This window comes from Halichoerus grypus, chromosome 9 (genome assembly GCF_964656455.1).
Source record: "Halichoerus grypus chromosome 9, mHalGry1.hap1.1, whole genome shotgun sequence".
NCBI classification, from domain to species: domain Eukaryota; kingdom Metazoa; phylum Chordata; class Mammalia; order Carnivora; family Phocidae; genus Halichoerus; species Halichoerus grypus.
Window position 1 is genome coordinate 14,198,307 of NC_135720.1, and position 27,464 is coordinate 14,225,770.

Below are 27,464 nucleotides of genomic sequence, written 5' to 3' on the forward strand. Positions count from 1 at the left end.
AAAGAGGTAAATAAGTTAAAAATCAGATCTTTAGGGAGGGTCCTAATCCCGTACATCCTAATCCCATATGTGTCCTTGTAAGAAGAGGAAATTTGGCCACAGACATGTATAGACACAAAGGGAAGACCATGTGAAGACATGGAGAAAATGGCCATCTACAAGTCAAGGAAAGAATCCTCAAAAGGAACCACCCTGCTAATACCTTGATCTTAGACTTCTAGCCTTCAGAACAGTCAGTCATTACATTTGTGTTGCTTAAACCACTCAGTCTATGGTACTTTGTTACGACAGCCCTAGCTAACTAATACAAGTGAATTCCTTCAAACAAGGAACATTTCTATGTAGATTGTTAAACTTTAATTCTTGCATTCCCAATTTCTCAACTGACTTTTTTTTTTTTTTTTTTTGGATTCAACATTTGTTGAAGTATGCAAGTTTTCCAATAAATGCCAGGGAGGAATTTCAACATGAAAACAATAGTCATTGTACTTGTGAAAATGCAAGTATATCTGAGCCTGTCTGTAGGATAAATCATCAGCTGCAGACTGTCCACATGAGTTTAACGTTGAGGCTTCCATTGTTGTTCCATGGATCCTTTCTTAAATACACTGCCCATCTTCCCCCCAAAATATATTGCAATCCCTTGACCACTCATGGTTCCCTTTTAATTATCTTTGTTATATGAAATAATATTTCTTTACTCTTCGCATTAGGTGAATGGTATTTGGGAAATAAGGAGAGACACTTTCTCAGGCTCAGTCTACCATTTTGTATCTGAAAAACCCTTAAAATATGTCATTTTTTGGGTAGATTTTGTGTGTATCAAATGAAGGCAAAGGAAGAAATAAATATCCTTTTCAAGTTGATATCAAGAACGATTTCTAATATAATTTTAGAGGACATTAATCTTAGTCAAATTTTGAACTCAGGTATATAAGAATATGACTTGATTTTTTATACCTGAAATTAATTTGTATCTCAAGCATTCATTATGTTTATTATTTTTTTAAAATCTCAATTTATTATCATCTCAGTCCAATTCAGGTTTACCTCAGCAAATTCAGGTTTTGACACCTGCTTTTTCCCCTGGGGTTATACTATAAAATCCAAAGAAAATTTTAATTTCAGTGATTATATCAACCTACCCCGAAAGCAGTGGATGCCAGACTCAAGTTCTATTGTAATCAGAGGACAATTGTATTGGTAACCTATTGCTGCTGTAGCAAGTTACCACACACCTCCTGGCTTAAAACAACACAGATTTATTATTTCATAGTTGTGGAGATCAAAAATCCAAAAATTTGTCTTATGAGGGAGGCTAATATTAAGATATTGGCAGGGCTGTATTCCTTCTGAAACTCTAAGGAGAGAATTTTTCCTTGTCCTTTCCAGCTTCCAGAAACCTGCATTCTCTGATTCCTGATCTACTTCAAGCCTTGGCATCTCTCCAATCTCTGCTTGATTGTCACATCTTCTCTGACTCTACTGACTTCTATTTCACTCTTCTAAAGACCCTTGTGTTTACACTGGGATACTTGAATAATCCAGGATAATCTTCCTATTTTAAGATCTTTAAATTAACCATATCTGCAGTCTCCTTTGCCATGTAAGGCAACATATTCATAAGTTTCAGAGATGAAGGGATGGATGTCTTTGAAGGCCATTTTTGTACCTACCCTGATGAGGTGACAGACTTAATCTATGGTATATAAAATACTAACACAGTAGTTAATATTTCAAATATTTATTCTACGACAGAGTAAACCAAAAATAAGTTTTTTGTTTTTTGGTTTTTTTTAAAGAGAGAGAGAGCAAGCGAGCAGAAGCAGGGGCAGGGGGAGCAGCAGATTCTCTGCTGAGCAAGGAGCCGAAGGCAGACGCTTAACCGACTGAGCCACCCAGGCGTCCCCAAAACTAAGTTTTTTGCTAATTAACTCTTATATTACAGGCACCTTAAAATGTAATTCAAATTGCAAAGAGATAACATATTGCTAATTGTGCACTACATATTAACTTATAAATGTAAGCCGGGATAAAAATGAAAGTCCCTCTTTTTCCAAGTCAGGCACAAAGCCACAGAAAGGACCTCACTCAGTGACCGAGGCACTGAGATGAATGTTGTATAATACACTAAAACAAGTCCTTTTAAATTCAAGTCATATGTAAATCAAGAGGCAACTTCTTTAGAGATTATCATTTTAGAGAGTGTCCCTAAAAAAGCTATTCGTATTGTTTCGGGAACAATAGGCTGATAGGTTAAATGGTAGGCATTTTCTATTATTTGAAATATATCAAACCCTAAACCCCTTAGAGATCTCTTTTCTAGTAACTCACAGGAGAGCACTAGTCTGCAATGACAAAGAACATGCAGCTGGCAAAGAGACAGCAAGCTGGAGGGAGGGAACAAATTTGAAGTGAGAATATCACAGGTAGGAAATAGTACAGACTGCTCAGAATGGGACCTGCACTCACAAATAAAATCTTTGTGACCCTTTGCAACTTTTGCCCAATGGCAGATAGAGATGGAGTTCCATAGAGAAAGCTGTGATGTGGGAGGGAAAAGAGGGGCAAGAAGCCATGTTCACAGATAAGACCCATCTGAGGCACTACCAAGTCATCCTTGTGTTCCACACAAGGTAGGGAAAACCACAGGGGAGCTCTGGGAAGGGTTTGGCAAAGAGCAGTGCACGAGCTAGCTGAGGCTGGATTTCTGGGCAGGGCTTCTGAAATCTAAGAGATAAGGAAAGTTGAGGACAAAGGAGACTTAGCAGAATGGAACACACAGGCTGACATTGCTCTACCCCCATGGAGGGAGTGAGATGGGAAAGGCTGCCATCCAGTATCACGGCTAAAACATAGGGTGGGGTCGGGTCCTTAAGGCTCTCTGGTGTGAGAACAGAAGCAGAGCACTGTGTTTGGAAAAGCCTGACTGCTGAGGTGAGTACTCTGGCTTCTTAACAGGCTGACCTCTGGGATACCAGGAGGGCAGGGCAGGCTCTGCAGAGATGGGACGGAGACTGGGGTAGTCTTCAAAAGAATCTCTGTCGAATGCATTGAATTTTGACAGTTTCAGTACTGGGCATGAAAGAAAGTGAGGGGAAGAAATCTCCTGAGCCCCATTCCCTGCTCTGCCACTAAATATGTTACCTGGGGAGAGTCACTTAATCTTTCTGGGGTCTTAAGTAAGACTCACTAGGGGACTGCATGGAACTTTTCTATGTGAGTTTCCAGGGTCGTGGTTTTTGTGATCTACTTTGTACTTCTGCTTCCTCATCTGGCTGGAAGAATAAATAGTACATATCTCATATATTTGATATGATGTAACAGCATAAAGACCCTAGGGAACTGCCTTCTATATAATAAGTATGAGCTCTTACTATCACTCCTTTCCTTTCTCATGACCACTAGTATAGTCCAAACGCATTGTCTCACCTTTGGATGACTTTAACAGTCTACATACCATTTTCCCTATTTGCAGGGTCTCCTTCACATAATTCCAACCAGAATGACTACCAGCCTAGTGATTCTTAAAGACCAATCAATGAAGCCCTTAAAATTCCAAGCACAAGCAAGATTCAGGGACTGTTCCAAAAGCACAAAAATTAATATGTGCATATTTCTGGGAAAAGCTGCTTAACTTTCATTAAACTTTCAAAATAATAAAAAAAATAATCTCAGACTACTTAAATTGATCCATGTCTAAATCACCTCATTCATCACTGGATTGTTCAGATCAGAAAAGAATTTTTCCTAGCTCATTTACTTGCCCACTCATCTACTAAACTATTTCATTCTCTTTTAACTATTCTCACATCTCCACCAACTCCTTACCTATCTCTAAGCTATTTCCTGGAGAAAACAGATGTCATCAAGATGCTTTTTATGAGTTTCCACTGTAACAGAACCCCAATCGGGTCTTAAGGGTTCACTTGATTCAAGCTTATGCACTCCCTGCTTGCTAACCTAAATCCCTTGTCCATAGCAGAACTAACCTTGTTTCCTTGAGACTTGTAGACCACTGGCCTTAGGGAGGGAAGGATCAAACTTTCCCAGAAGATAAGACCCAACCACATTTGAGAATAGCTGCCAATGATGCCAACAAATCTGTTCAGGGTCATGTCGACATATGAGTAACCACCTGAGCACCAGCTTCTCCTGCACGGAGCTCCTCTCCCTTTTCCTGTGTCTCCCCCTTTAAAACCTTTCAGCCTCACCTGGATGGGGAAGATGGTCTTTGGGACATTAGACTGCCATCTTCCCAGGTTGTCAGTTCTTGAATAAAGCAAACATTCCTTCCCTACCCTCACTTGTCTCTCAAGTATTGATCTTCAAGTGACGAGCAGCTGAACCTGACTTTGGAACCCATAACACTACCACATCATCCCCCAGTTCTTCCACCTTTGGCCCAAACACTCTGCCTATTGAAAAGTACTGTGCCACACAAATGTCAAGTCCGCCCCTGGTGTGTCATTCATTTGCTCTTCATCTTAAGGGTATCACTCAAGCAAAATCTCCCTTTACCTACAGCATCACCAGATTTCCTGTTCCTGGATCTTTCCCTTCAGCATGCAAACATGCTTTTGATATTTCTCCCACATTAAAACAAATTACTTGATCTCTCTTTTCTCACCAGATCCCTCCCCTCTTCTTTGCTGTCCTATGCAGGAAGACACCTCAAAGAGTCATCAGTATTCATAGTTTAGACATCCCCTTCCCCATTCTCTCGAACCCATTCCAACCCAGCTTTTATCCACATTTTTCCACCAATACTATTATTTTGAAGGCTACTGATGACAACCAATTCTGTTAATAGTTTCCCATCTGATTCAAAATAAAATCAGAGTTTTGCTATGACTTGGGATGTCCTAGGTGGCTTGGTTCCTCATACCTTCTCTCTTATATTATATCTTAGTCATTTTCACCATTTAAAGCCAAATTGGCCTTCCCTCTGCCTAAAATATTAGGTAAGTCCCCACCCAAGGGCTTTTGCATTTGGAATTCCCTTTGTCTAGAATGTTCTTCTCATAGAGACTCTCAGCTAATTTCGTCATTTCTTTCAGGGCTCTTCTCAAATTCACCTTCTCTTTAGGCCTCCTATAGAAACTTTATCTAAAATTTCAACCCTATTTTTCAACACTTCATATCCTCTTTCCCTGCATTATTGTTTTTCCCTCAGCACTTATCACTTTCTATCATATGTATTTTACTTAACTATGTTGTTTATCATCTGTTTCCCTCAATAGAATGTAAACTCTATGTGGGCAAGAATATGTGTCTGTTTTGTTCACTATTATATCGTCAGAACCTAGAACAGTGTGGGACACATAAACACTTGTTTAAGAAATTGACAAATGGATCTTATTTTACATAGTGACACATATATAAATCTGCCAATGATGCCTTCTTCCTTTGAAAGACTTTCTTTTTGTTTTCCAGAACTACATACTTTTCCAATTTTTCTCCTATTTTCCTAGCTTCTCCTTTCAGTTCTTTTTACCCCATTTGTTCCTTAACATCCCAATCCAAAAATGTTGGAGTGTTTCAGGGTTATAGTTGAATTGTATGCCCCCAGCCCCACAAATTCATATGTTGAAGTCTTAACCCCCAGTACTTCAGAATGTAACCTTATTCAGAGATAAGGTTTTTACAGAGGTAACCAGGTTAAAATGAGGTAATTAGCATGGGCCCTAATCCAATATGATCCATGTCCTTATAAAAAGGGGAAATTTGGGGGCGCCTGGGTGGCTCAGTTGGTTAAGCGACTGCCTTCGGCTCAGGTCATGATCCTGGAGTCCCAGGATCGAGTCCCACATCGGGCTCCCTGCTCGGCGGGGAGTCTGCTTCTCCCTCTGACCCTCCTTCCTCTCATGCTCTCTGTCTCTCATTCTCTCTCTCGCAAATAAATAAAATCTTAAAAAAAAAAAAAAAAGGGAAATTTGGAGATGCACACATAGGGATGACACCATGTGAAGATCAAGACAGAGATCTAGGTGATGCTTCTATAAACCAAAGACTGCCAACAAACCACCAGAAGCCAAGGAGAGGCATGGATCAGATTCTCCCTCTCAGTGTTCAGGAAGAACCAACCTCGCTGACACCTTGCACAGAATTTTGTCTCCAGAACTGTGAGAAAATAAATTTCTCTTGCTTATTTCCCAGTCTGTGGCACCTTGTTATGGAAGCCCAAGTTAATTAATATACCCAGGGGTTATGTGTTGAGATTCTTTTTTAGCTACATTTAGTCCCTTGTGATCTCACAATTTGTGTCTTTAAATCTTATTGCTATACGGAAGTCTTTCAACCTTCGGCCTGCAACCCCGCATGTCCTCAGAACCCCTCAGGAACATAACATGTCCAAGGCTAAACCCATCCTCCCTTGAAACTGCCTCCCCCATCCCCCCTGGTCTTTTTCATCCTAGTTCATAGCCCTTATTCTTCGTTGCGCAAGCAATTTACCTTGGAATGATTCTGGACTTTTCTCTTCCATATCTTCAAACTATCAGCAAAAAATCTGACCCTACTTTTGAGGCATATGCAGACTCCACTTCTCACCATCTGCACTGTGTGGACCCCGGTCATGACTGCCATCATTTGCCTGATTTCTAGCAATAACCTCCTCATTCCTCCTCCTACTTCCACCCTCAGCACCCCTTCACCATATTCCCAACACAGCAGCCAGAATGATCCTGTTAAAATGCAGTTCAGATACTATCACACCATTGTGTGAAATGCTGCCACATCTCCTCATCTCACCGCTAAGTCCTTATGGTGGCCTGGGAGGCCCCACAAGGTCCTGGGAAAACTTCCTGATCTCATGTCCTACTCTGCCCAGTCCAGCTCACTGGACTTCCTTACTGTCCAAATATGCCAGGATTTTCCCCTCACTTGCGCCTGCTGTTCTCTCTGTCCAGAACACTCATCTCTCAGATATCTAAATTGCACATCAGATTCATTTGATCAATATTTCTTGAAGGAATAGTGACTAAATTGAAAAGACTTACTTTAATAAGATATAATTAAAACTCTTTAGATACACAGTTGAATTGCATTACAATTATATCCCCATTTGATCTTTACAAGCTCCTTATGTGCAAATACCATCTAGAAGTTTTCGGTTTTCACTGTAGTGCTTTGTGTAGAAAGTTCACTTAGCAAATATTTAATGATTCGTGGAATCAGAAATGAGCAAAAGATATAGTTAGTCCAACTCACTTCAACTTCTGTCAACTGCTTTGCATTTACTGGTAGTTCTAGACTAGTCTTTCCTTATATAGCCATTTGTTCTAATTGTAACAAATGAATCTTAGCAAAATTTTGTCTTATGATGATAATGATTCCTCATTAATGGTTAGGGTCTATTGACTCACTTTCTTCATCATTTCTTTAAGGCTTTTTGTAAGAATTTAAGATCCATAGCCCAAGATTTAAAAAAAAAAAAAAACAAATTCCCACAGAAGTCTATTCTTTCCTTATTTAGATTACTAGAACCCCAGTTTTTAGTAGGGCACATGACTATCCAGAAAAAAAATTTTTTTTTCTACCCTGTTTTCCAAATGACTCTGATCATAAAACTATGTTCTAGTCAAAGAGATCCTTAGCATAAAATACCAGTTAAAGAAAACCTGCATGCACTCTTTGCCCCCCTTTTTTTCTATGCTCTTTCTTCCATCTTACTGCCTAGAATGCAGAGATGATGGCTGGAACTCCAACTGCAATTTTGGATCATGAGGAGAGGTTTAGTTTCCTGAGGGCTTCATGGAGCAATACCTTCAAACTAACCCGTGATACTTTCCTTCTGGCCTTATGTGAGAAAGAAATTTCTCTCATATTTAAGTCACTGTGATTTTAGAACTCACACAGAATCAAACATAGTCCTACCTCAAACATCACAAAAACTATCTAATGCCTGGAACTTGAGAGCTAAAAACGAGTTACTGCTGCATCATTTAACAGAATCAAAACAATAGAAAGTGTCTGCAATGATAAAGTTCTTTATTTTCTCTAATTTCCTGCAATCCCTTTGGAAAAATAGTTGTGTTTCCAAATGTACTTTCATTGAAGGAAGCTGATGACCAAAGCATTATTTGAGTAATTATGGAAAAAAAATTTATTACTGAAAAACAAATGTTCCATTCAGTTTACATTTTACACATACTTCACACAAGAAGAAAGGAAAGGTCGAATGTCAGGAACAGAGGCCATTTTCTTTCACTGAAACACCGCGACAGAAAAGAGCTTTCGGCAATTACAGATCCGAATTAGAGAGACTTTACATCTTACTCAAAATAAATGATGCCTAAAAATGTGAAAACGTATACCACTTTCTGAAAATCTGTTTCAAAGAATGTCTTTTTATCTTTGTTCTTGGTTTTCCCTTAGACATTTTGCAGTTTATTTAACACAGCATTCTAGCTGCTTAACATTCAAATTTAGACACGCTGATTATGTGCTCCACACTTCTGAATAGTTAAGTATGCTCTATAAATAAACACATCATTTGTGTTCTATTACTACTCTCCCCAAAAGCTTCACATAATTGGAATTAACCTAGTATTTACTTATCACTAAATATATTTTTGTTAGAAAGGATACACAGCATATGAAATTACAGGATCTTTATGAATTAAAGACAGATTTCAGAACTCTCAAATAATATTTACAATGTAAACATCACAGTTATTACATTAGGATAAAGTAAATCACAACATTCACAACACTATATATTTTATTTGGTTTTGATATTGAAGTTGTTTTCTTGAATTATATATTAGAACTCAAAATATAATTACTTCGCCTATCATTTTCCTCCACGAATTCTGAAAAAGAAAGAATTGGTGTTTTAAGCATAAAAATATTTTTATTTACAGCATCTTAGTTTCATTCACTCATCCACTCACTTGATCACATCTATTTCCCTTTGTCCTTTGTGAACAGCCTGTCATGACAGGAAATCATGTTCTGGGATATCAGAAAGCTATCTTCCAAAGGACTGATTGTCAGAAAGAAACTGAAATGTGAAGAGGCGTTTTAATTAGTCATTACAATTACCCATTTGTAATTTTCACACATGGTTGACACACAGAATTTCCCATTAAAAGAATTTGTCCAAAGTTACCCATTCAGAAAAGAAAAGAAGGGAGGATGGAATCTCATAAATGATCTTACAGTTTACAAAAGACAGAGCGATTAATCCTCCTTTATATTTTAGTGCCTCTTGTATTTCTTAATTAAATGAAATAGCCTGCTTCTTATAAATGTTTTCGAGAAGCTGTATGTGATTTTTCTTCTTTGAGCAAAGGGACTTGTTTCTCTGAAATGTCTATACATAGTAAGGAGCAGGCAAGTGCAGGACCCTGAGCATCTGTCTCTCAGCGGACAAAAGCAACCAATCAGGCAGGTGTCTTCTCAGACACTCTGCCCACACTTGATGACTCTCTTAGCTCTCTGCTCCAGGAACTTCAGTAAGACCATGGATTGCCTTCAGTCTGAGTGTGGGTCTAGTTTAGTCTCCTTGACTTAGTCAGAGGTTGTAGTCCAGCCTACCTTGAGGTTTTACAATTAAAATAGTATTGTAACAGCAGCTCCCATTCATCTTACATATTATCTGTGGCTGCTTTCATGCTACAAGAGCAGAGTTTGAGTAGTTGTAACAGAAACCATATAACTCACAAAGCCAAAAATATTTACTCAGTAGCCCTTTACAGAAAAAATTTACCAACCTCTGATACAATGATGACATAAAATTCCTTTAGGCACTGGCCAAATATTATAAATTTATTTTTATGAGCTAATGTAAACATTAATGTAACTCAGGAAAGAATTATATCTTGTATCCATATGTACAAAAAAGCAACTGGGTAGACAAGCTTATCACTTAAAGAAAAAAGCCTACTTGTGTTTTCTCTATTCAAAAAATATTTGAATATAAATACCATTGGATCATAGCACCTACACTCACTTTATAGGTAAAAGAAGCACATTTAACTTTGCTGCATAAAGCTTGCTATGATTCAAGGAATACAATTAGACCCAGAGTGCCTTGGTATTTTCATAATAATGAACCATGCTGCAGTTTGGTGGTATTTCCCTGTACTTAAATTAAATGAGGTGCTAATAGTCATTCGTGGGGCTAAACCTTAAATTAATAAAAGTAGCATGGCTCAAGTCTCAAGAAAAAGCCAGTTTTTCCCATTAGTGTGAGTCAGATTCCTCTGTTTTATATCTCAACAGAAGGTTAGAAATAAGTCTGAGTAAACTAGGAGTACCATTCAGGTAGCAAACTGTTGGCCCTTTGTGAGCTTTCTCTTTTTTGCTATCAGAGCACTGCATGAATCATTTTCAGCTGTTTATTGGGTTGGGGTCTGCTTCAGATAGAAGTGGCCTTTTCCATGAGGCCTCATTGTGAGAACCCTAAGCTGTTTTTTGCCAAGTGATTCTTACCTATTGAAATAATTAGATGTTTGCTCTAAGAATAAAATAAGAATAAGAATGCATAGATATACGCACCACTGGGAAGTTGTCAGCAGCTTTGCTTCAAAGAGCTTTTCCATTATTTTTCTAGCTCTTCAGGAAAGTCAGGCGATTCTCCCTCACTGCTGCAGAACAGAAAATGAAAAGTGTGCATGTGAAGGCTCTTTGATGAGAAAGCTTCCACAGAACTGATGATGTGTGACTTTTGCTGTTCTCTGTGCTCTGTAAAGTGCACTGAGGACAAACAATTATCTTTGAGCTTAATTATTACCTAAGATTGCCCTTAATCTTAAAATGTCTAAAATTATTTTTACAGAATTATAATCTGGTGGACAAAGGCATTCATCTTGTCTGATCTTGCCCAAGCAAGATTGTTCTTAATACTCACCATCTAAACAAAAATAATTGGAATAAAAAGAGAGAGCATCCCACTTCCTACTTATTACAATCCAATACTTAGACACCATAGAGAAACACAGGTCTTATAGAATCTTAGACTACAAAAGAACTCATGGCTTAATTTGGTAAAAAAAAAGGTATTGAGTATGCATATGAAGGGAGTTCCATGTGGTATCAAATTGCTAATTGACTGCACTTTACATATTTAAAAAACTAGTACTTCTGGGGTTGCCTGGATGGCTCAGTCGGTTTCTGCTCAAGTCATGATCTCAGAATTGTGAGACTGAGCCCCACAGGAGGCTCTGGGCTCAGTATGGAGTCTGCCTGAGATTCTTTCCCTCTCCCTCTGCCCCTCCCTCTACTCACACACACACACACACACACATCTCTCTCTCTCTCTCTCTCTCTCTAAAATAAATAAAATCTAAAAGAAACAGACACACAATAAAAACCCCCAAAAAACTAGCACTTCTGATAAAACCTGTCCCCAGATTCAGAGTAGATGTCTCTACAGTCTCATTTTCCACCCTGGATGCACAGCAGAATCTAGTGGGGGAGCACCTAAAAAAAATACCAATCCATAAGTCCTAATTTTCTGGCAGTTGGTTTTGGGTAAGGCACATCAGGATTTTAAAAATTCTGCAGGGTAGTCTAATGTCAGCCAAGTCTGAGCATTACTACTTCACAGAGTATAGATAGTGAGATAGAGAGATAGATAAATAAGTCTTCATATGGAGCTTCTATTTCGGAACTTGTTTATAATTTCTCATTTTAGCAAGTTCTCTGTTTCTTTACCTCCTCTTCCCATTCAGAATTGAGTTCAAGTATTTCTTTACAGCCATTTGCTTTCGGAGGCGGGTATAGTTGTCAGTGAACACGGCATCCGAGTGGCGTTTGATTGGTCCCTGGTCTTCTGAGATGCTATTGCTAAGGAATGCAAGGGAAAGGAAATCAAAGGGTTTTAACAGGAAATGATATATGTGCCACAGTTCCAAATTTCTTGGAGTCAGATAAAAAAGAATTCCAATGCCTGATGTCTTTTCTATTACAAAAAGAATAAAAGGAAAATATATCTAAGCCTAAGTATAGGGGAGCAAGGAATAATCCAACATATTTTGGCACTTACTGGGAGCCTTAATACACCATTCTGTACTAATTGAGCAAATAATTTATCAAAAAAAAGGAGGAATACTTGAAGTTGTGTTCTGCCCCATTGGGAGGAAATTTTTTTAAAAAATAAATTCTTTACAAGCTTTGCCACCCTGAATAGTACCATCTAAATATTCAGCAATTGGCCATTTAAAGAAAAAACTTCCAATGCTTGGTTTGATCAGGAACTAAAAAACAAATACTGTGCCAAATATTAAAATTTGCTTTAGTTTATACTATGCTTTATTTTCTGCTGCATCTAGTTCAACTTGATTGCAGATTTATAAATGATTGCCACTTAAGAAAAATGAATATGCCAGTGAGTCGTAGGATATCACTAAAAAGTTTATGTCCCTAATCCATGGGTCTGGTATATTTGGTTTAAGAATATAAATTATTTTTCCACTAATTGCACTATCAAGTTTGAGCCAAGTAAGTAAATTGTTAATAGTGAAAAAAATAACTTGCAGATTAAATAATTATAATGTGTTTGATAAAATAATAAATTCTCTTTACCCAACTCGTTTTCCAATAAGGGACTCAAGGTATTTTTTGGCAGAAAGTTGACCCAAGAGTCTACTAAAGTCACTGGTAAAAACTCCATCAGCATGTCTGGCATTCCTAAAAGAAAGAAGAAGGATAGCCATTATCTTGTAAATGGTTTCCTAAAATATTACTTTGCCTCATTAAACAAGAAAGAAATTTATCAGCTGTTTAAAAGCTTCTTGTGCAAACTTAAGTCCAAAAGAAGGTTTCTTGACAACCTAATAAAAGATATTTTCTAGCCACTTACATTGAGATACATTATATATTTCTAGCACAAAACTTTGAAAAATTAAAGAATTCAAATTTTTAGAAGTATATCTCTATATAAAGTAATGCCTTCTGGTAGAGTCTATAAAACTAATTCTCCAATAAATATTGATGGGAAAAATAATATATTAAAATTAGTTTCTCTTTATTTATTTATGGTGCTTTATTTCTTCTACTCCAAATAAAGATACATACAAGGAGAAACTATCCTGGTTTTTAGCAAAAACCTTATTATACTTTTTGCTATTTCTTCCTGCCAAAATATTTGGAAACAAAATCTCTTAAGATAGAGAGGCCCTTAGTGACTATCAGCCAACTTTCCCATTCAAATCAGGAATTTTTATACTTTGTCTTTCTTCAGTATAGAGCTACTCTGTCTATACTTGAATGCTGCTCTAGACAAATGGTTCTGTGTAAGTGAAGGATTTATTGATCTTGGTTTGTTACACTTTCTTTACATGAAAATCATGTACAGCTGCTAGAGTTCCAATAAATCAGGCTGAATGAAGCAATGGCACATGGAAACCTGTGGTATAGTACTGTAGGAATAGCTTCACGGTGACGCAAATTGTAAAACATTTATATTTCAAAAATATGTTTTCTAAAATAAAACTCCATAAAAAACAAACTCACCTGGACACATCATAATAGGGTGTATCATTCTCAGCTAATGCATTTTGCAAGATGTCGGGGTCTACTTTTAATGAAACTTGATCAGGTTCATTTGCTTCTTCAAGTGGTATTCTGTCATCCAACCTATTAGGAAAACATATAGTAGAGGTATAATGTATTTCTTTCTCAGAAGATAGTGTTTATGGTTTTACAATCACTGGAAATAAGATAATATTCTTGAAAAGTATTACCCATTCACAATATATGGATAGCATAGTTAGATTTACTAGCTTCTATGGTTTGGAGTATAAATAGTGAAATTTTTTATTACCCCATAAGATAGATGCCATGCAACTTTTACAAGCTGTATGTAACAAACATAAAGGTTATTTAGTTCAATCCTATCAGTGCAGTAAGCAAAGTACACTTTGTTGGCAATGTCTTCACTTTGTAAAGTTATTCACAGGTAGAAAAATTCTGTACAAAATAGAAATTTCAAAAAATTTTCAATATTCAATATGAAAACTGGGAACAATTCATATATTTGTTGGTGTTTAGTATCATTTGTCAAACATTTCTTAAAAGGTGGATATTAACTGTTTTCTTTCTCTAGGTCTGTAAGCTTTAATCCAAAGATTCACTTTAGTGTGATATATTTCTCTGTATTAATAAAGTACAAAGAATCTCTCCATCTCTGAGTAGTTACTCAAATTCAATAAATTTTGTAGGGTCTTCTTATTTCTAATCTTATGTATTAATACAATTTTAGTGAAGTATGTGTAATGTTTTACTAAGTGACTAAGAATATCATGCTTATACATGGAATATGACTATTTTTGAGTGCATGCACATTTTGAATACCAGCACACTATTAAAATTATGAGTGTGTCTATTTTCACTATTAGAGTAAACCTCCAAGGAGTGCATCAGCTCCTGGGTACTTGTGCATCTTTTGATGATGTAGTAGTTGGTGGAGGTAACAAGGAGTCCTCTTTGTATGAAGCCTAGCAATCAATGCAAACTTCAGCATTCTTGTGATTGTTTGTTGAGATATGTGATATAACCATTCAGATAGAATCATTCTGTTTAGTTATAAAGCAACATAAGATCTGGCTTTAAACAGATTTCACAAATGCTAATAGCTAAGAGATTATTCAGTCTATTGAGTATAAGTCTACCCTGAAAAAAGAATCAGAAATGGGAATTTGAGCAAAGAGATGACAATTTTGTCCTTAGATATAGTGGTGCCTATAAACTGGAAAGACAAAATGAAACTAATGTAATTTTCATTTACTGTTTACTTCTTTGAGATAAATTTTAAATAAGAGTTGTGTTATAATTTCTGAATTTGAGATATGAAATACAACATAGAGAACAGTGAAACTAAGGATTTAGGGTTGAAACCAAGTGCATTAAAATTCACTCACTAGGGAAGGGTATCTCAGTAGATCAGTTATTCCACAATTTACAATATTGGCAAATTGATTCTGGCTAGATAGGTAGATCTGTCCAGCATGATTGTATATATGTTTCACTAATCAACTACTAACCTTAAGATTATTTACTGAGTGATCTTGAAAATGAACTATAGAATGAGGCAGGCAACTAAACATCTATTTTTTTCCATCAGAAACTGAACTGAACTGAGATGACAATGGATAAAAGCTTATTACTTATCTAAAACTGGTTTTGAATGAAATGAGAATCAAATCCTTCTTTCTCTCTGTTTGGAAAAGTGATCCACCCTATCCTTAAAACTAGTCATTGACACTGTCTCTCATGCCCTGAGAGTGGATTCCAGGATATAGAATAGTCATGTTGATTTGATGTTCAAAAAACTTGCTTAACACGTCAGCCAAAATATTTAAATAAATAATACGTAACTTAAAAAATTGAGTTGTCCAAAATAACATATAGGAAATCCCCATATACATAAAGAAGGAATGTTCAACTGTCTGAATTGCAAGAATACTTACCTCAGAGCAGAGGGTGCTCCAAAAGGAGGCCATGCCAACGTGTGAGAGAAGAGCATGCTGACAAGTGTTAGCAGCACAAGTAGCTGGGACTTACTTCTGGTTTCCATCTTTGTACTTTGAAAGAGAGAGAATCACATCAGCTTTCCAACCAAAGATATCACCCCAACAAAGTAATTCCGAGTGTCTAGTAGTAATTTCTGAAGGCTCTTGCAGAGTTGGGAAAAAGTAATTTTCATCTTATAGAAAGAGTTAAACTGCAATATAATTAATTTTTAAATCAAGAAGATTTTTTTGTTGTTGTTGACAAATGCTTGAATAAAAATTAGGGTCCTTTTCAACTGCTGCCTATCTCTCACTAGGCACATAGTTGGACCAAGTATATGTGGAATGCCATACTTTCATAGGGCTGGAAGTATCCATGGAAACAATCTTCTTGTAACAGAGTTGTAGCACCCACATTTGGTATCTTTTCTAACTAAAGAAACAGTTTAAGTTTCTAGAGTCTAATTAATAGAACACTGGAGTATTATCTATTTAATAATGTGTGTCTATATATGTATGTATATATATGTACATATACATATCAGTATAAAAACTGTACATACATTTCTTTTTCCTCTTTTAATTGCACAGATTATTAGGGAATTATTTGCTTATGCCTGGGTTTGAACAAGCTTAACTTAATAATGAAAATTAATACCAAAAATTATTAAACTGCATATTACCATTGAAATAATTTTTGCTACAAAAGGAAAAATATATTAAAAATAATATTTGTGCTTTTTTACATCTAATCCACTTACAGATTTCATTTCTAAATAGTTCGTAGATAGAAACTTAGAATTTGAGCTTTGTTTTTCTTGCTGTCTATAAAAATCACAGCATTTAGACTTAAAGAGGAAAATGAATGCTTCCTTGGTTCACATAACTAACATATAAAATAGAAAGAACAACACTAAAAAAAAAAAAGTTGAAACTTGTAAAACAAATGTACCCACTGAACCCTTCAGTTAAAAATGTATATAACAGGCAAAAAAACCCCACATCCTACTTTAATACAGTTTTAAAAAGACAGTATTGAGTAAAAGTATTGAGCAAGCAGAGCAAAGCATCTTCCAACCAAAAGAATTCAGAAAATCCACAAATATATAAGAAGTTAAAGCTTTTCTACACTTACCAGGTGACTTGAGAAACTTGTTTTTTGTTGTTGTAAAGGAGAAACACTGTAAAATTCTTTTCAAGAGAGAGAAATATTCAATATACCCTGAGAAAAGTTTCAAAGCAGGAAGAGGGACAAAAAGAAGAAAGGTAGAGTTTTTACTCACCTTGCCAAGTAGTGTTCCTCCGGAGCTTTCTGTATGAAAGGAGAATATTGGAGCTGTCTTAGGTGCTGAAGTCCTATGAGGCCAAGAACGGCTCCACTACTTCTCTGCCCTCAGAGCTGAACCAGAACTTGGTACTGGCTACGGGTTGGCTATTACTGCTGGCAACTGCTTTTCACTCTACCCTGACCAGCATTTCAAAGCCCATCATTTTATAGGGCTTACACTTAGGGCTGAGCAATCACAAAGCTCTCTGAAAGACGTCACAGTAGTACTCCCACAGGATGAATAAGGCTTGAGTTCTTATTAAATTATCATTATGTCTGATTTATATAAATTTATAGTGAGTAACTTCAAGATGTAAGATATAAAGAGGAAATTTACTTTTCTTTAAATGAACAACAACAACAGAAAGGTACCAAGCTTAATATGAAATGTTTTAATCTTTAATTAGTAGGAATGAAATTAGAGAATAATTAGTGTTATAGCCAGGACCACTGGGGTTCCTTCAGAAAATAAGAGTTTTATGTGCAGAAACAGATGCAGAAAAAAAACAAACACTTATGTTCATTATGCCTACAAATGTATAATTCTCCTTTATTATAAAGTATCAATTCTAAAACCTTTTAAAATGTTTTCTACTATTCATGTAAATCCCAATTTAGTCTTTCTTGAGATCTATTCTAATTTTAAAAGCATCTAGAAATAATTTCCCATTTCTCTATTATTACATTTCCTTTGTGTTGAAACTATTCCCAAGATAAAAGTTTCAGAAAGGTGCTAAGATATTATAACATACACACTGTTATATAAAGTCATAGTGGTACTGCTATTTCACATTTGTACAAACTATCATAAGTCCCAATACACTTTCACATATATAACCTCAAATGATCCAAAAAATAAACTATCAGACTGTGTATCTCAAAGGATTCAATTTTCCTTCCTTTGTAAAGGAAGACATTTTCATCATTTGCATAGGACCTTGCACTATACAGAATTATTCTGTTTCTCCCCTCCATCCCTGAATACACACCTACACCCACACCAGCTTTTTGAACATTTCCAGCTTAGTCAGTTGACAGGTTTCAAAGAACTAGTTGGAAAGCATCTGCGGAGTACTTTGATAAATACTTAATTTCTGTTTGTGGGGGTTTTAATTCAAATTAGACTAGCATATATTCATTCAGAGTTTCAGGTAAAAATACAGCCACATGAACAACTTTGTGGACAACAAAGTAAAATGCCATCTTCCCTATAATTTTTAAAAATTTCCAGTGTGTGTATCCTTTTACAGAAGTTTTTTGTTGTTGTTGTTGTTCAGAAGTTCCTCAAGGGAGAAAGACTCTAAAGCCCCCTTTCTTTCTTCTACTTTAAAATTTTAGTATCTATTGGCTTCATTCAAAGCCAGGCTGATCCAGTAAAAGAATATCCTGCTATGCTTAATCATGTTTTCTAATCCAGTTACAAGAAAAATTAAATGAATTAAATTTCAAAATGTCTGGAAATTTGTTTCCCAGTTGACAGCTCTGACTTTAGCCAGAGTTCCTGTGGCTTAATTCCAGGAAATCTTTTTTTTACTTGATTATTACAAACTAGAGGTTGAAATGGTTCTCATGTGGAATTTTTTATCCTTAGCTCTTCATCACTCAATTCTCAGTGAAACAATTTTATTTAAGAAGAGAAACAGCAAAGTAAGTTGATTGAAAGTCACAGAAAAACCAATGCTGAAGGATAAGCAGAAAAATCTAAATGAAAAAAGACATAAAAATTGATTATTACTTGGTCTCAGCATTCACAAAAAGTAACTACATTAGATTTTTCCAGTGATAAAGACAGTTTCTTCCATTATAATAATAAAACACAAAAGTAAAGAGAAATAATTCAATTTTATTATATCTAGATAAACTAAATCAAAGAACTGCATTTTTTTCCCTATGAATTTAAACTAGAAAGCAAAACTGAATTTCATAATAGGATCATAGCACCATCTGCAGGTTCAAAGTCTTAATTCACAAGTTTTTTGATTTTTTTTTTTTTTTATATGTTTCTTGTCTTTTCTTTCAAGGAAATGGATGTAAACCAGAGATCCTTTAACCAGTTAAATTATGGATGCTTCCAGAAAAATAAACATAAAAACAATACTGTAGCTGAATTTATTCTGAACATTTTACTATAAAACTCAGTAAATACAAAAATACAAATGTGAATTTAGCCTTTTAATCTGCTTTTTTGCTACTTTAACATATCTTTCTATAACTTTCTAACATCTTTAGCAAAACCTATTTCCTACCATAAGGCTTCTCAGTGAAGGGATGTTTATAAGAAGAACTGTCATTCATTCGTACACTTAGAACAAATCTCCAAGGTCCTTCTTTTACAAATAGGTAAACTGACATCCAGAGTTTAAGCAACTTTTGCAAGGTCACTCAGGTGGCTAATAACAAATAAGGTATTGAAAGGTAGCTCTTTTGATCTTGATAATAGCTTTTTTTCTGTTAATAACTGTTGATTTTCTGTAACTGTTGTTACTACCGTTATCGATGCTAACACATCAGAGAAGGAAAATAAAAGCATATAAAAATATTGGCATCTCTCCTCTCCCTTTTTCACTAACAGGACCAAGAGCAGAGAAAGAAAACTGGCATTCTAAATTAAAATACACTAAATGTAGGGAAGTCAGATGGAAGGAATTTTCAAACTCAGGAGTTGGCAGAAATCCAGATTCACTCTTTTTTTCTTAGTGCAAATTGCTAATAGAGAGTCCTTACTGCTGTTATGGATGATATGCCCAATGTGTCCTCTCTGGCCTCTTGGTGTGACAGCTTTCCTTGCCTAACTCACCCCAATTCACATGCCGCCCTGAGACCTGGTCACCCTGCCAGGGTAATCCTCAGGGGTTAGGTCAAGATGAAGTCTGCAAACCCCTGGCTGTGAGCCACATAGGGCTTATCCTTCCAGTTTTTGTATCTCTTAAACTAAGAATGATGTTTACATTTTTAAAAGGCTGGAAAAAATTAAAAAATATTTTGTGATACATGGAAAGAATATGAAACTTAAATTTCAGTGTCCATAAATAAAGTTTTATTGGAACATGGAAATGTTCATCACATATGCACTCTCTATAGCTGCTTCTGTGCTGAAATGGCCAAGTTGAATGGTTGTGACAAAGACTATATTTTATAGAAAATCATTCCTACATTTCAGAATTTTCTTGTTTTAACCAAAACACATGCAGAAAGAATAATGTATTAAATGCAATGAGCCATTTATCCCTTACTTTAGGGTTGTGTTTATGAGATAATTTTATGAAAGTAGATTTTGGAGGAATGCTGTGGAGAAAATCACAAAAGCACACAATTCCAAGATAAGAAAGTTTAAAAACAAAGTATTAAAGATTTAAGACCAAATTTTATCTGCTTCACAATATCATCTGTCCTCTACGTGTACTCCCCCTTAGACACATTCCATGTAACAAACTCACTGACCCCCTCACCTTGGGGATCAGAATATCTGAGATCCACAAAGAAAGGGAGACGTTCACAGTGAAGGAAGTGAAAGACAAGTGTCCCGTTCCTGGCTCTTAAATAACACTGAAGTCTAGATATTAGAATGAAAGATTTGGCGAAGATATTTATTGAGTGAGTTCTCATGTCCCCTGCATCACTATATCCATCCTCCCCAGACAGGGAAGAACCTCTGAGATGGGGAGAAGAGATTATTCAAGATGAGGAGGCAAACTTCTGCCCCTAGGTGGGAGTTTATGGTAGAGTTGAAGGAATGGGTGACAGAACCTCATCCTATTACACTTAGGGACTAAACAGTAGAGGCTAATTTGGCTTCTTTTTTTCTCTGGTTGCTACAGCAAACATGGAGAAGCACTTTTAGCAATGGTACAGGAGGAGGTAGATAAAGCTGTAAGATAGCGCCCCCTGCCATGCCCTGTTTGGTAAGACCCTAAATACTGTCAGGAGTAAAGAGTGGAAAGGGCCCACCAGTCTACCAAAGGCCAGACTGTATCCAGGGACCAGCACACATCTCAGCAGGTAACAGCAAGGCACAGAGTATCTCCTGAGGACCCAAAAGCAGCCTCCCAGATTTCATGTTATTATATACAGTCTCAGAAACTTAGATGTTACTCTGAGAAAAAAGAAAGGGAGAGCAAATCCTGAATTGACAGAATTTTAAATCTTAGTAATTTCTGGGTAAACATGGTAATTGTACACTGTACATTTTCTGTGGAATGGGGATTAAAATAGAGGTTGAGTTAGAGGAAAGCTTATAAAGCTAATTTTTTTATATGTCCTACAATGTGACTTGTGAAAATTTGTTCTTACTATCACTTTACAAATGAACTTGAGTTTTGTATGATCGTGCTTTGCATAGGAGGAACCTGTCCAGACCCTGTATCCTACTTACTATCAAAATCACTTTATAAGAGACTGTGAGACAGAAGCCATTGACCTATCCTAGAATAACAAGGCCGGCCTGCCCTTGCGTCTTCCCCCAACCCCTTTGTCCCTCAGTCCTTCTAGTTGATCTCCAGCTTCAGTTCTATTCCCTTCTTAGGCTTCCCCATCCTATTCCCTGGCTTTCAGTCTCTCAGCCTGTTTCTTTCATTTTGCCTCAGTCCTTCTATGACCTTCTAGTACACCTAAGTTTTTACTTGTTCTTAGGACAGATCTGATCCCACAGGCTGCAAAAGCAGATGCTCCTCTCTGCTGGATGTTCTCCAATTGCCCCTATGAACCTACTTTTCTCCACACTGCTTTTTATTCCCTAGAGGCTGACCTACAGATCTAGCCATGCCCTGAGGTCCTCTGGCTTCTGTTGGACTAAGCCAAGGAGAGGCAGTGGTAGGAAATGAAAAGGACAGAAGATTAAAGGAAAGAGAGCTCTGAGTATTTACTTGACATAGACCATGGTTGGATAGCAGCTACATTCCTCCACCAAGACCAAGACCCTGTAGGTGGCCCTTCAACTTCAGCCTGAGAGGTGCCAACAGCTTCCTGCTGAGGCTAGCCCATGGGTCCTTTGCCACTACATTGGTCCTTGACATCTTTACTAAACTCACGTCCATTCACTTTTGGAGAGAGTCATTTGTGTCCTGTCCAGTCCCTACCTGTGCACTCCCATTCCTGCACCAGACCTCACACTTCTAAGAATATCTGGAGACGTTTAATTTTGGGATTCAGTAGCTTTAGAAAGCCTGCTCATTTTTTAAATTTTGATATTTTTATTTCAAGTTGGGAAACTCCTTAGAATAATCAATGTGGAAGCTTGGAAGAAGGTCACTGTTGCCCTGAGCAGGACTGTCAGATTGGTGAGCAATTGGTTTTTGAAGATTGTGGCTGAAACACAAGTAAACTAGAGGCCCATTCAGATCCTTGGTGCCACTCAAGCCCCTCCAGAAAAAGAGGTTGGATCCATTGCTAATCCATGTGTTGAGGAAAGGTCCGTGTGCTGCCAGAAGCCAAACACCAAGCCGATAGGGATATTTTCCAGGAATAAAGTAGCAGAACAGCTGTGGGGAAGGAGATCTGAGCAAACATGGCCTGCACCTCTCCAGGGCTCCTGGTGGCTCATCCTCAGGAAAGAAAACCTCACTGTCTAGGAAGCAGGACCTCTGGCTATTTGATAAACTTTTTTTTTTTTTTTAATCATCATTCTAATATCCTGTATCTGTAGTCATTTCACTAGACTTTCCAGCCTGGGAAACTGATGTTCTATCTGACTCATAAAACCATGATTTTTTAGCTGGAAAGAATTTAAGATAATTTAGTTCTGCTACTTCGTTTTGGGAAAAACAAATTTTTAAAGATTTTATTTATTTATTTGCCAGAGAGAGAGAGAGCACACAAGCAGGGAGAGGAAGAATCAGGCTCCCCACTAAGCAAGGAACCCGATGTGGTACTCATCCCAGTACCCTGGGATCATAACCTGAGCCGAAGGCAGACGCTTAACTGACTGAGCCCCCCAAGCATCCCTCATTTTGGGAAATTATAGCAATTCCACATCCCAAAGAGGCAAGTGACTTCAAATGAGTAGCAAAGCTGGAATTCAGACCCTTCTTTTCTCTCTCCAAATTCACTGGCTTTTCGCTGGACTGTGAATCCAGGAGATTAGCAACCCACAGAATAGAGAATGCGTTGTATAAACCAAAGTGACAGGGAAGAGAAGGGGAGAGGGCATGACCACTTTTGCTGCTGTGATAATGTGGGTTTATTACAGACATTTGACGGTACAGATGATATTCACTGATAGTTACGTCCAGTGATGTACATTTGTTTGGAAAGAGTTCTTACCCAAAATAATAACCAAATGAAACTGTGTTGAGTGGCATCACAACAGGGAATGGCTTCCTGGGTCCACACTAGCCTCTTTATGGCTCCAGGGTCTTTAGATTACTTTTTCTGTCATAACAGTTTTGAGATTAAATATTAGATAGAGAAAGCATACAGTGTTTCTTTCTCTTCTTCATAATAAGAAGAGTTGTTCTGGGCATTTGTCTTGTCAAAGGGAATAAGAATTAGACACTTTCAAAGTTATCTGTGTTTCTAGGTGCAGATATCAATGACCTGACAACTGTACTTGTATGTACATATGTGGGAGTTCTTACCATTTGAGGAAGGGGGAAAAAAAAATCAAATGTGAGACTCCAGGATCTCTGCAAACAAAGCTGAAGACTCACCGAAGAAGGCCACATGGCCATTCTCTCTCCTCTACCACTGCCTTAGTTTCTAGCACTGCATTCAGGCTTTCTTCCAATCCCTTCTTCACAAGGCTGCCAAAGTGATCTTCATAAAACATATCTCTGATCATATCTCTCCCCTGTTTAAGCCTTTCTATGAGTTCCCCATTGCTCTCAAAGTACTGACCCAGTAACAGGCACGTAAGCCTGGTACATGCTGCTTTCAATGGCTTCTTGCTGACCTCACCCCATCTGGCCATAATTTATTCTCAAGCCATGCTGAACAACCTCCAGTTCCTCAGAAGTGCCATGTTCTCTGTTGCTTCTGATTTTCACACAATACCGTTTCCTCCCTCAGGAAAACCCAATCCAATTTCTGTTCCTTCAGGTCTCAGCTGACAGGACACTTTTCCAGAAAGATCTCAAACCACTCTTCCATTCATTCTGGGCCAGGTGCCCTGCTTTGGGGCTCCCATCAACTCTGTGTTTCCCCTAGTATAATGCTGAGCATCCTGTATTATTGTAAGAGTACTACATTTCACATACCCTCAGATAATTTAACATGCGCGGGCTCAGTGCCAGACACATAAGTGCTCGGTCATTATTTTAGATAAATGAATGAATTTGAAGTTGTACTCATTTCAACTTTTTTCGGTTTGACCTCAAATCTTTTTATTTTTATTATTTTTTTGTTCTCTTGGCCCAATGTCCAATACTTCTTTCCCATCCTCAAATTCAACTTAGTCTTAGTACAGGATGCTTTTTTCCCAAAATCTTACCAATTTTATCTTTTGAAAGTATTCTCAGCCATGTCTATTATTTCTCTAGGGCTGTGCCACTAAATAATAAATAGGCTGCTTTTTAATCTTGAAAAGAAATACTAGGTTTTAGCAGTCCTCTGATTAATGCTTGATTAGTGTATTGGTGGGTATTTTAACGTGGATAAACATTGGCCCAAGCCAGTAGAATTCTTATAAAAATAATAAATTTTCACAAAAGAAAAGGGAATGTTTTCTAAAAAGTGAATGATTCATCAATCCTTTAGAATGTCTTCTCTCACCCTGCTAGACTTGCTCACCCTGCTATCTGTTTTTTTCTTTCATAGTAATTTTCACACTGCATTCAAATGACAATTAATTTAACTATGTCCCTTACTTAAACTGAGTCTTATGCACCATTATATCCCCAACACTTGGTACATTATAAGTTCCTCCAAAATGCTTACTGATTAGAAGGAACTTAATAATTTAAATGGGAAAAATGGAAAGATTTTTTTTATAAAAAATTAATTTCATCTGGTATTATTTAATCTTAATGTTGGATCTCTTCTTCTAAGGTTGAAACAAAAAGAAAAAAAATCTAGAAATTCTTTTCTATAAAAGAGATCCAATTATTGGTTTTAATTTATATAACCTTTAGAGTTGTATTCATAGAATTTGTAGAACAAGTTGTTTGCAGACTTGTGTCCCAAAGAACTATCTCTTCAATTATGTGGTTATACTTTAACTCTGCTGCAAGAGTTGGCAAACTATCACCCATGAACAAATCCAGCCTGCCACCTGTTTGTATGTCCTACAAGATAAGAATGGTCTAAACACTCTGAGTGGTTGAAAAATTCAAAAGAAGGATAATATTTTATGGCACATGACAATTACATTAAATTCAAATTTTAGTGTCTATAAATAAAGTTTTATTGAAACACAGCCATGCCCATTTGTTTAAATATTGTCTACGGCTGCTTTTGTGTTGCAATGGCAGAGTGGAGTCATTATGACAGAAACTGTGAGGACCACAAAGCTACAAATATTTACTATCAGGCTCTTTACAGAAAATGCTTGTCAACCTTGGCTCTATATCAACTAAAAGGTTTTTTTAACATCCATTAATTTTTTTTTCTTTTTAGTGGAAATCTTGAAATTAGTCACTCATGTACTACATTTATAGAAATCGTCTCATGGACAACAATTGTGATATAGTTCTCCTTCCTGGTTTTACTAAGTTTTTCATGAACTCCATATTTGAGGTGTTCAAAGAAAATCCAAATGGAATGTTTAATGCCATTTAACTTTGTTTCCTTAATGCTCTACATTTCACAGTATCTCTTTCTAAAAGGTAAATGAATAAATAAAATGAAAAGCATACTTATTTGCTAGACCGCTTTAATATAGTAGTACAACCTGTTGCTTCTAACTGTGAAGGAAAAGTAATTCTTTCATTTTCTATTTTATTTAGGAACATAGAGTTGAAAAGCCAAACACTGTCCAGCTTGCAAGAAAAAAAAAAGGAAAATACAGACAATGAGTAAGTAATCATGAGGTGGATTGACCTAAGAAGTACTGTGTATTATGAGAACTAGAGCAAGTATTTCTGAGGAAGTTATATCGAGGTGAGATTTATTGAGTGACTGAAGCATCTTAACAAATAAAAAAAAGGGGGGAAATAAGGAAGAATATTCCAGGTTTAACAAAGAATATTTGAGAAGATCTGGAGGTATGGCATAAGTAGGAAATTGATATGGGACCTTATCCTAAGGGAAAGGAAAGCCAGTAAGTAGAGATATGATAAGAGCAGATATTTGTTGTTAAAGATACGTATGTATGTATGTATGTATGTATGTATGTATTTGTGAAAGAGAGAGAGGGTTGTGGAAGAGCAGAGGGAGAGGGACAAGTGGATTCTGCACTGAGTGTGGAGCCCAACATGGGGCTCAATCCCATGAACCTGAGATTAGGACCTGAGCTGAAACCAAGAATCAGATACTTAACCAACTGAGCCACTCAGGCGCCCGAAGCTGATACTTGTTTTTAAGAGATCAGACTGGCTGCTACATGGAGTACCAGTTAAATACTGACTGGAGAAAGATCAACATATCAGTCTGAGAATGACTGGAGTTCAAGTTTCAAAGGGCACTAAAGCAGATTTCTTTCTCAGAATGAGCAGATATTTTATAGATACTTCAATTCACAGAATATGAGAAAAATAAGAGCAAACTTAATGCTGCCTCACAGTACATAGCAGGAATAAAAGTGGAGACGTTTTGATCACAAAGAGAATTAAGTTCCAGGCTGTTTAGTTTTGGTGGTAAGGGGATAGTAATTTTGCAGTGTTGATGGGTGGGCATGCTCTTAGTACCCACTGTCCCTCAGAAAACTGGGTCTTTAGTCTGGTAAACAGAACATTTTTTAGGATGTACAACAGAATCTGCATAGGCCTAGTGTACGTGCTGGAGAGCTGGCCATCCTTCGCTCCTTTTTAAAGACGAGCTGGGCAGCATCCTTACTCTTTTCTCAGGTAGAAGGATGTGCAGAAGCTGGGGAGTTAATTGATTTGAAGATGATTGGATGTTAAATGTTTAGACTGGGCAGGTATTCCATGTGTGGAGTCCAAGAAAAATTCACCAGTCCTTGGAAGGCACATGTCTAGTATGTCAATACATGCTTATATTTCATAGCCATGGCATTGGTGTCTAAATTTGAATGGCTGTACTTCTGTCAACCTGCTATAGCAACTTTTATAGCTAATGGCTATAAGATTTGAGTATTTAATAATCATCTAAAACAATGAAGGAATATTTCAAAACAACAGTTTTGGGTGGTAGTGAGTAGATGTGGATGAAAGTTGCTTAAAAGGGTATCATGGGCCCCTAGCTGGGTTTTTCCCAGCAATTTTTATTAAAGTAACTAGTTAAGAGGTGGTACAAGTGAAAATATAATAGTGGTTTGTCCTAAACTGGTAGCAGTGGATGGGTTACTTAGGGACTCTTTGGAAATGGGAGATGGGAAAGAGAAGATTGAGAGGTTTCTTAGATTTCTAGCTTGAACTGGGTAGGTGTTGATATCTTCCACTAGAATAGGATATAGGGGAGAAGAAACAGACTAATTATTGGTACAGTTAGGTGAGGAGAATGAAGATTATAGATTAAGTCCTTGATGTTCAGTTTAAGGAGCTATAAATCCCTAATGCAAATGGAGAGGTGATGGAGACACATTTGACTTGGGAGTTCAAGAGAAATCTAAGAGTAAGAAATATATC

The 27,464-nt window shown here is 36.8% G+C and overlaps 1 protein-coding gene across 1 annotated transcript; it reads right to left on the bottom strand.

The window, feature by feature from the left end:
* Positions 1-8,080: 8,080 nt before the first annotated feature.
* Positions 8,081-16,946, bottom strand: VIP (vasoactive intestinal peptide). Its single transcript, XM_036072935.2, has 7 exons — positions 16,745-16,946; positions 15,420-15,533; positions 13,465-13,587; positions 12,535-12,639; positions 11,665-11,796; positions 10,507-10,595; positions 8,081-8,816 (listed from the first exon to the last, which is right to left on the bottom strand). The coding sequence occupies exons 2-6, from the start codon at positions 15,524-15,526 to the stop codon at positions 10,550-10,552; spliced, it is 513 nt and encodes a 170-aa protein (XP_035928828.1). The 5' UTR covers positions 15,527-15,533; positions 16,745-16,946; the 3' UTR covers positions 8,081-8,816; positions 10,507-10,549.
* Positions 16,947-27,464: the final 10,518 nt, after the last annotated feature.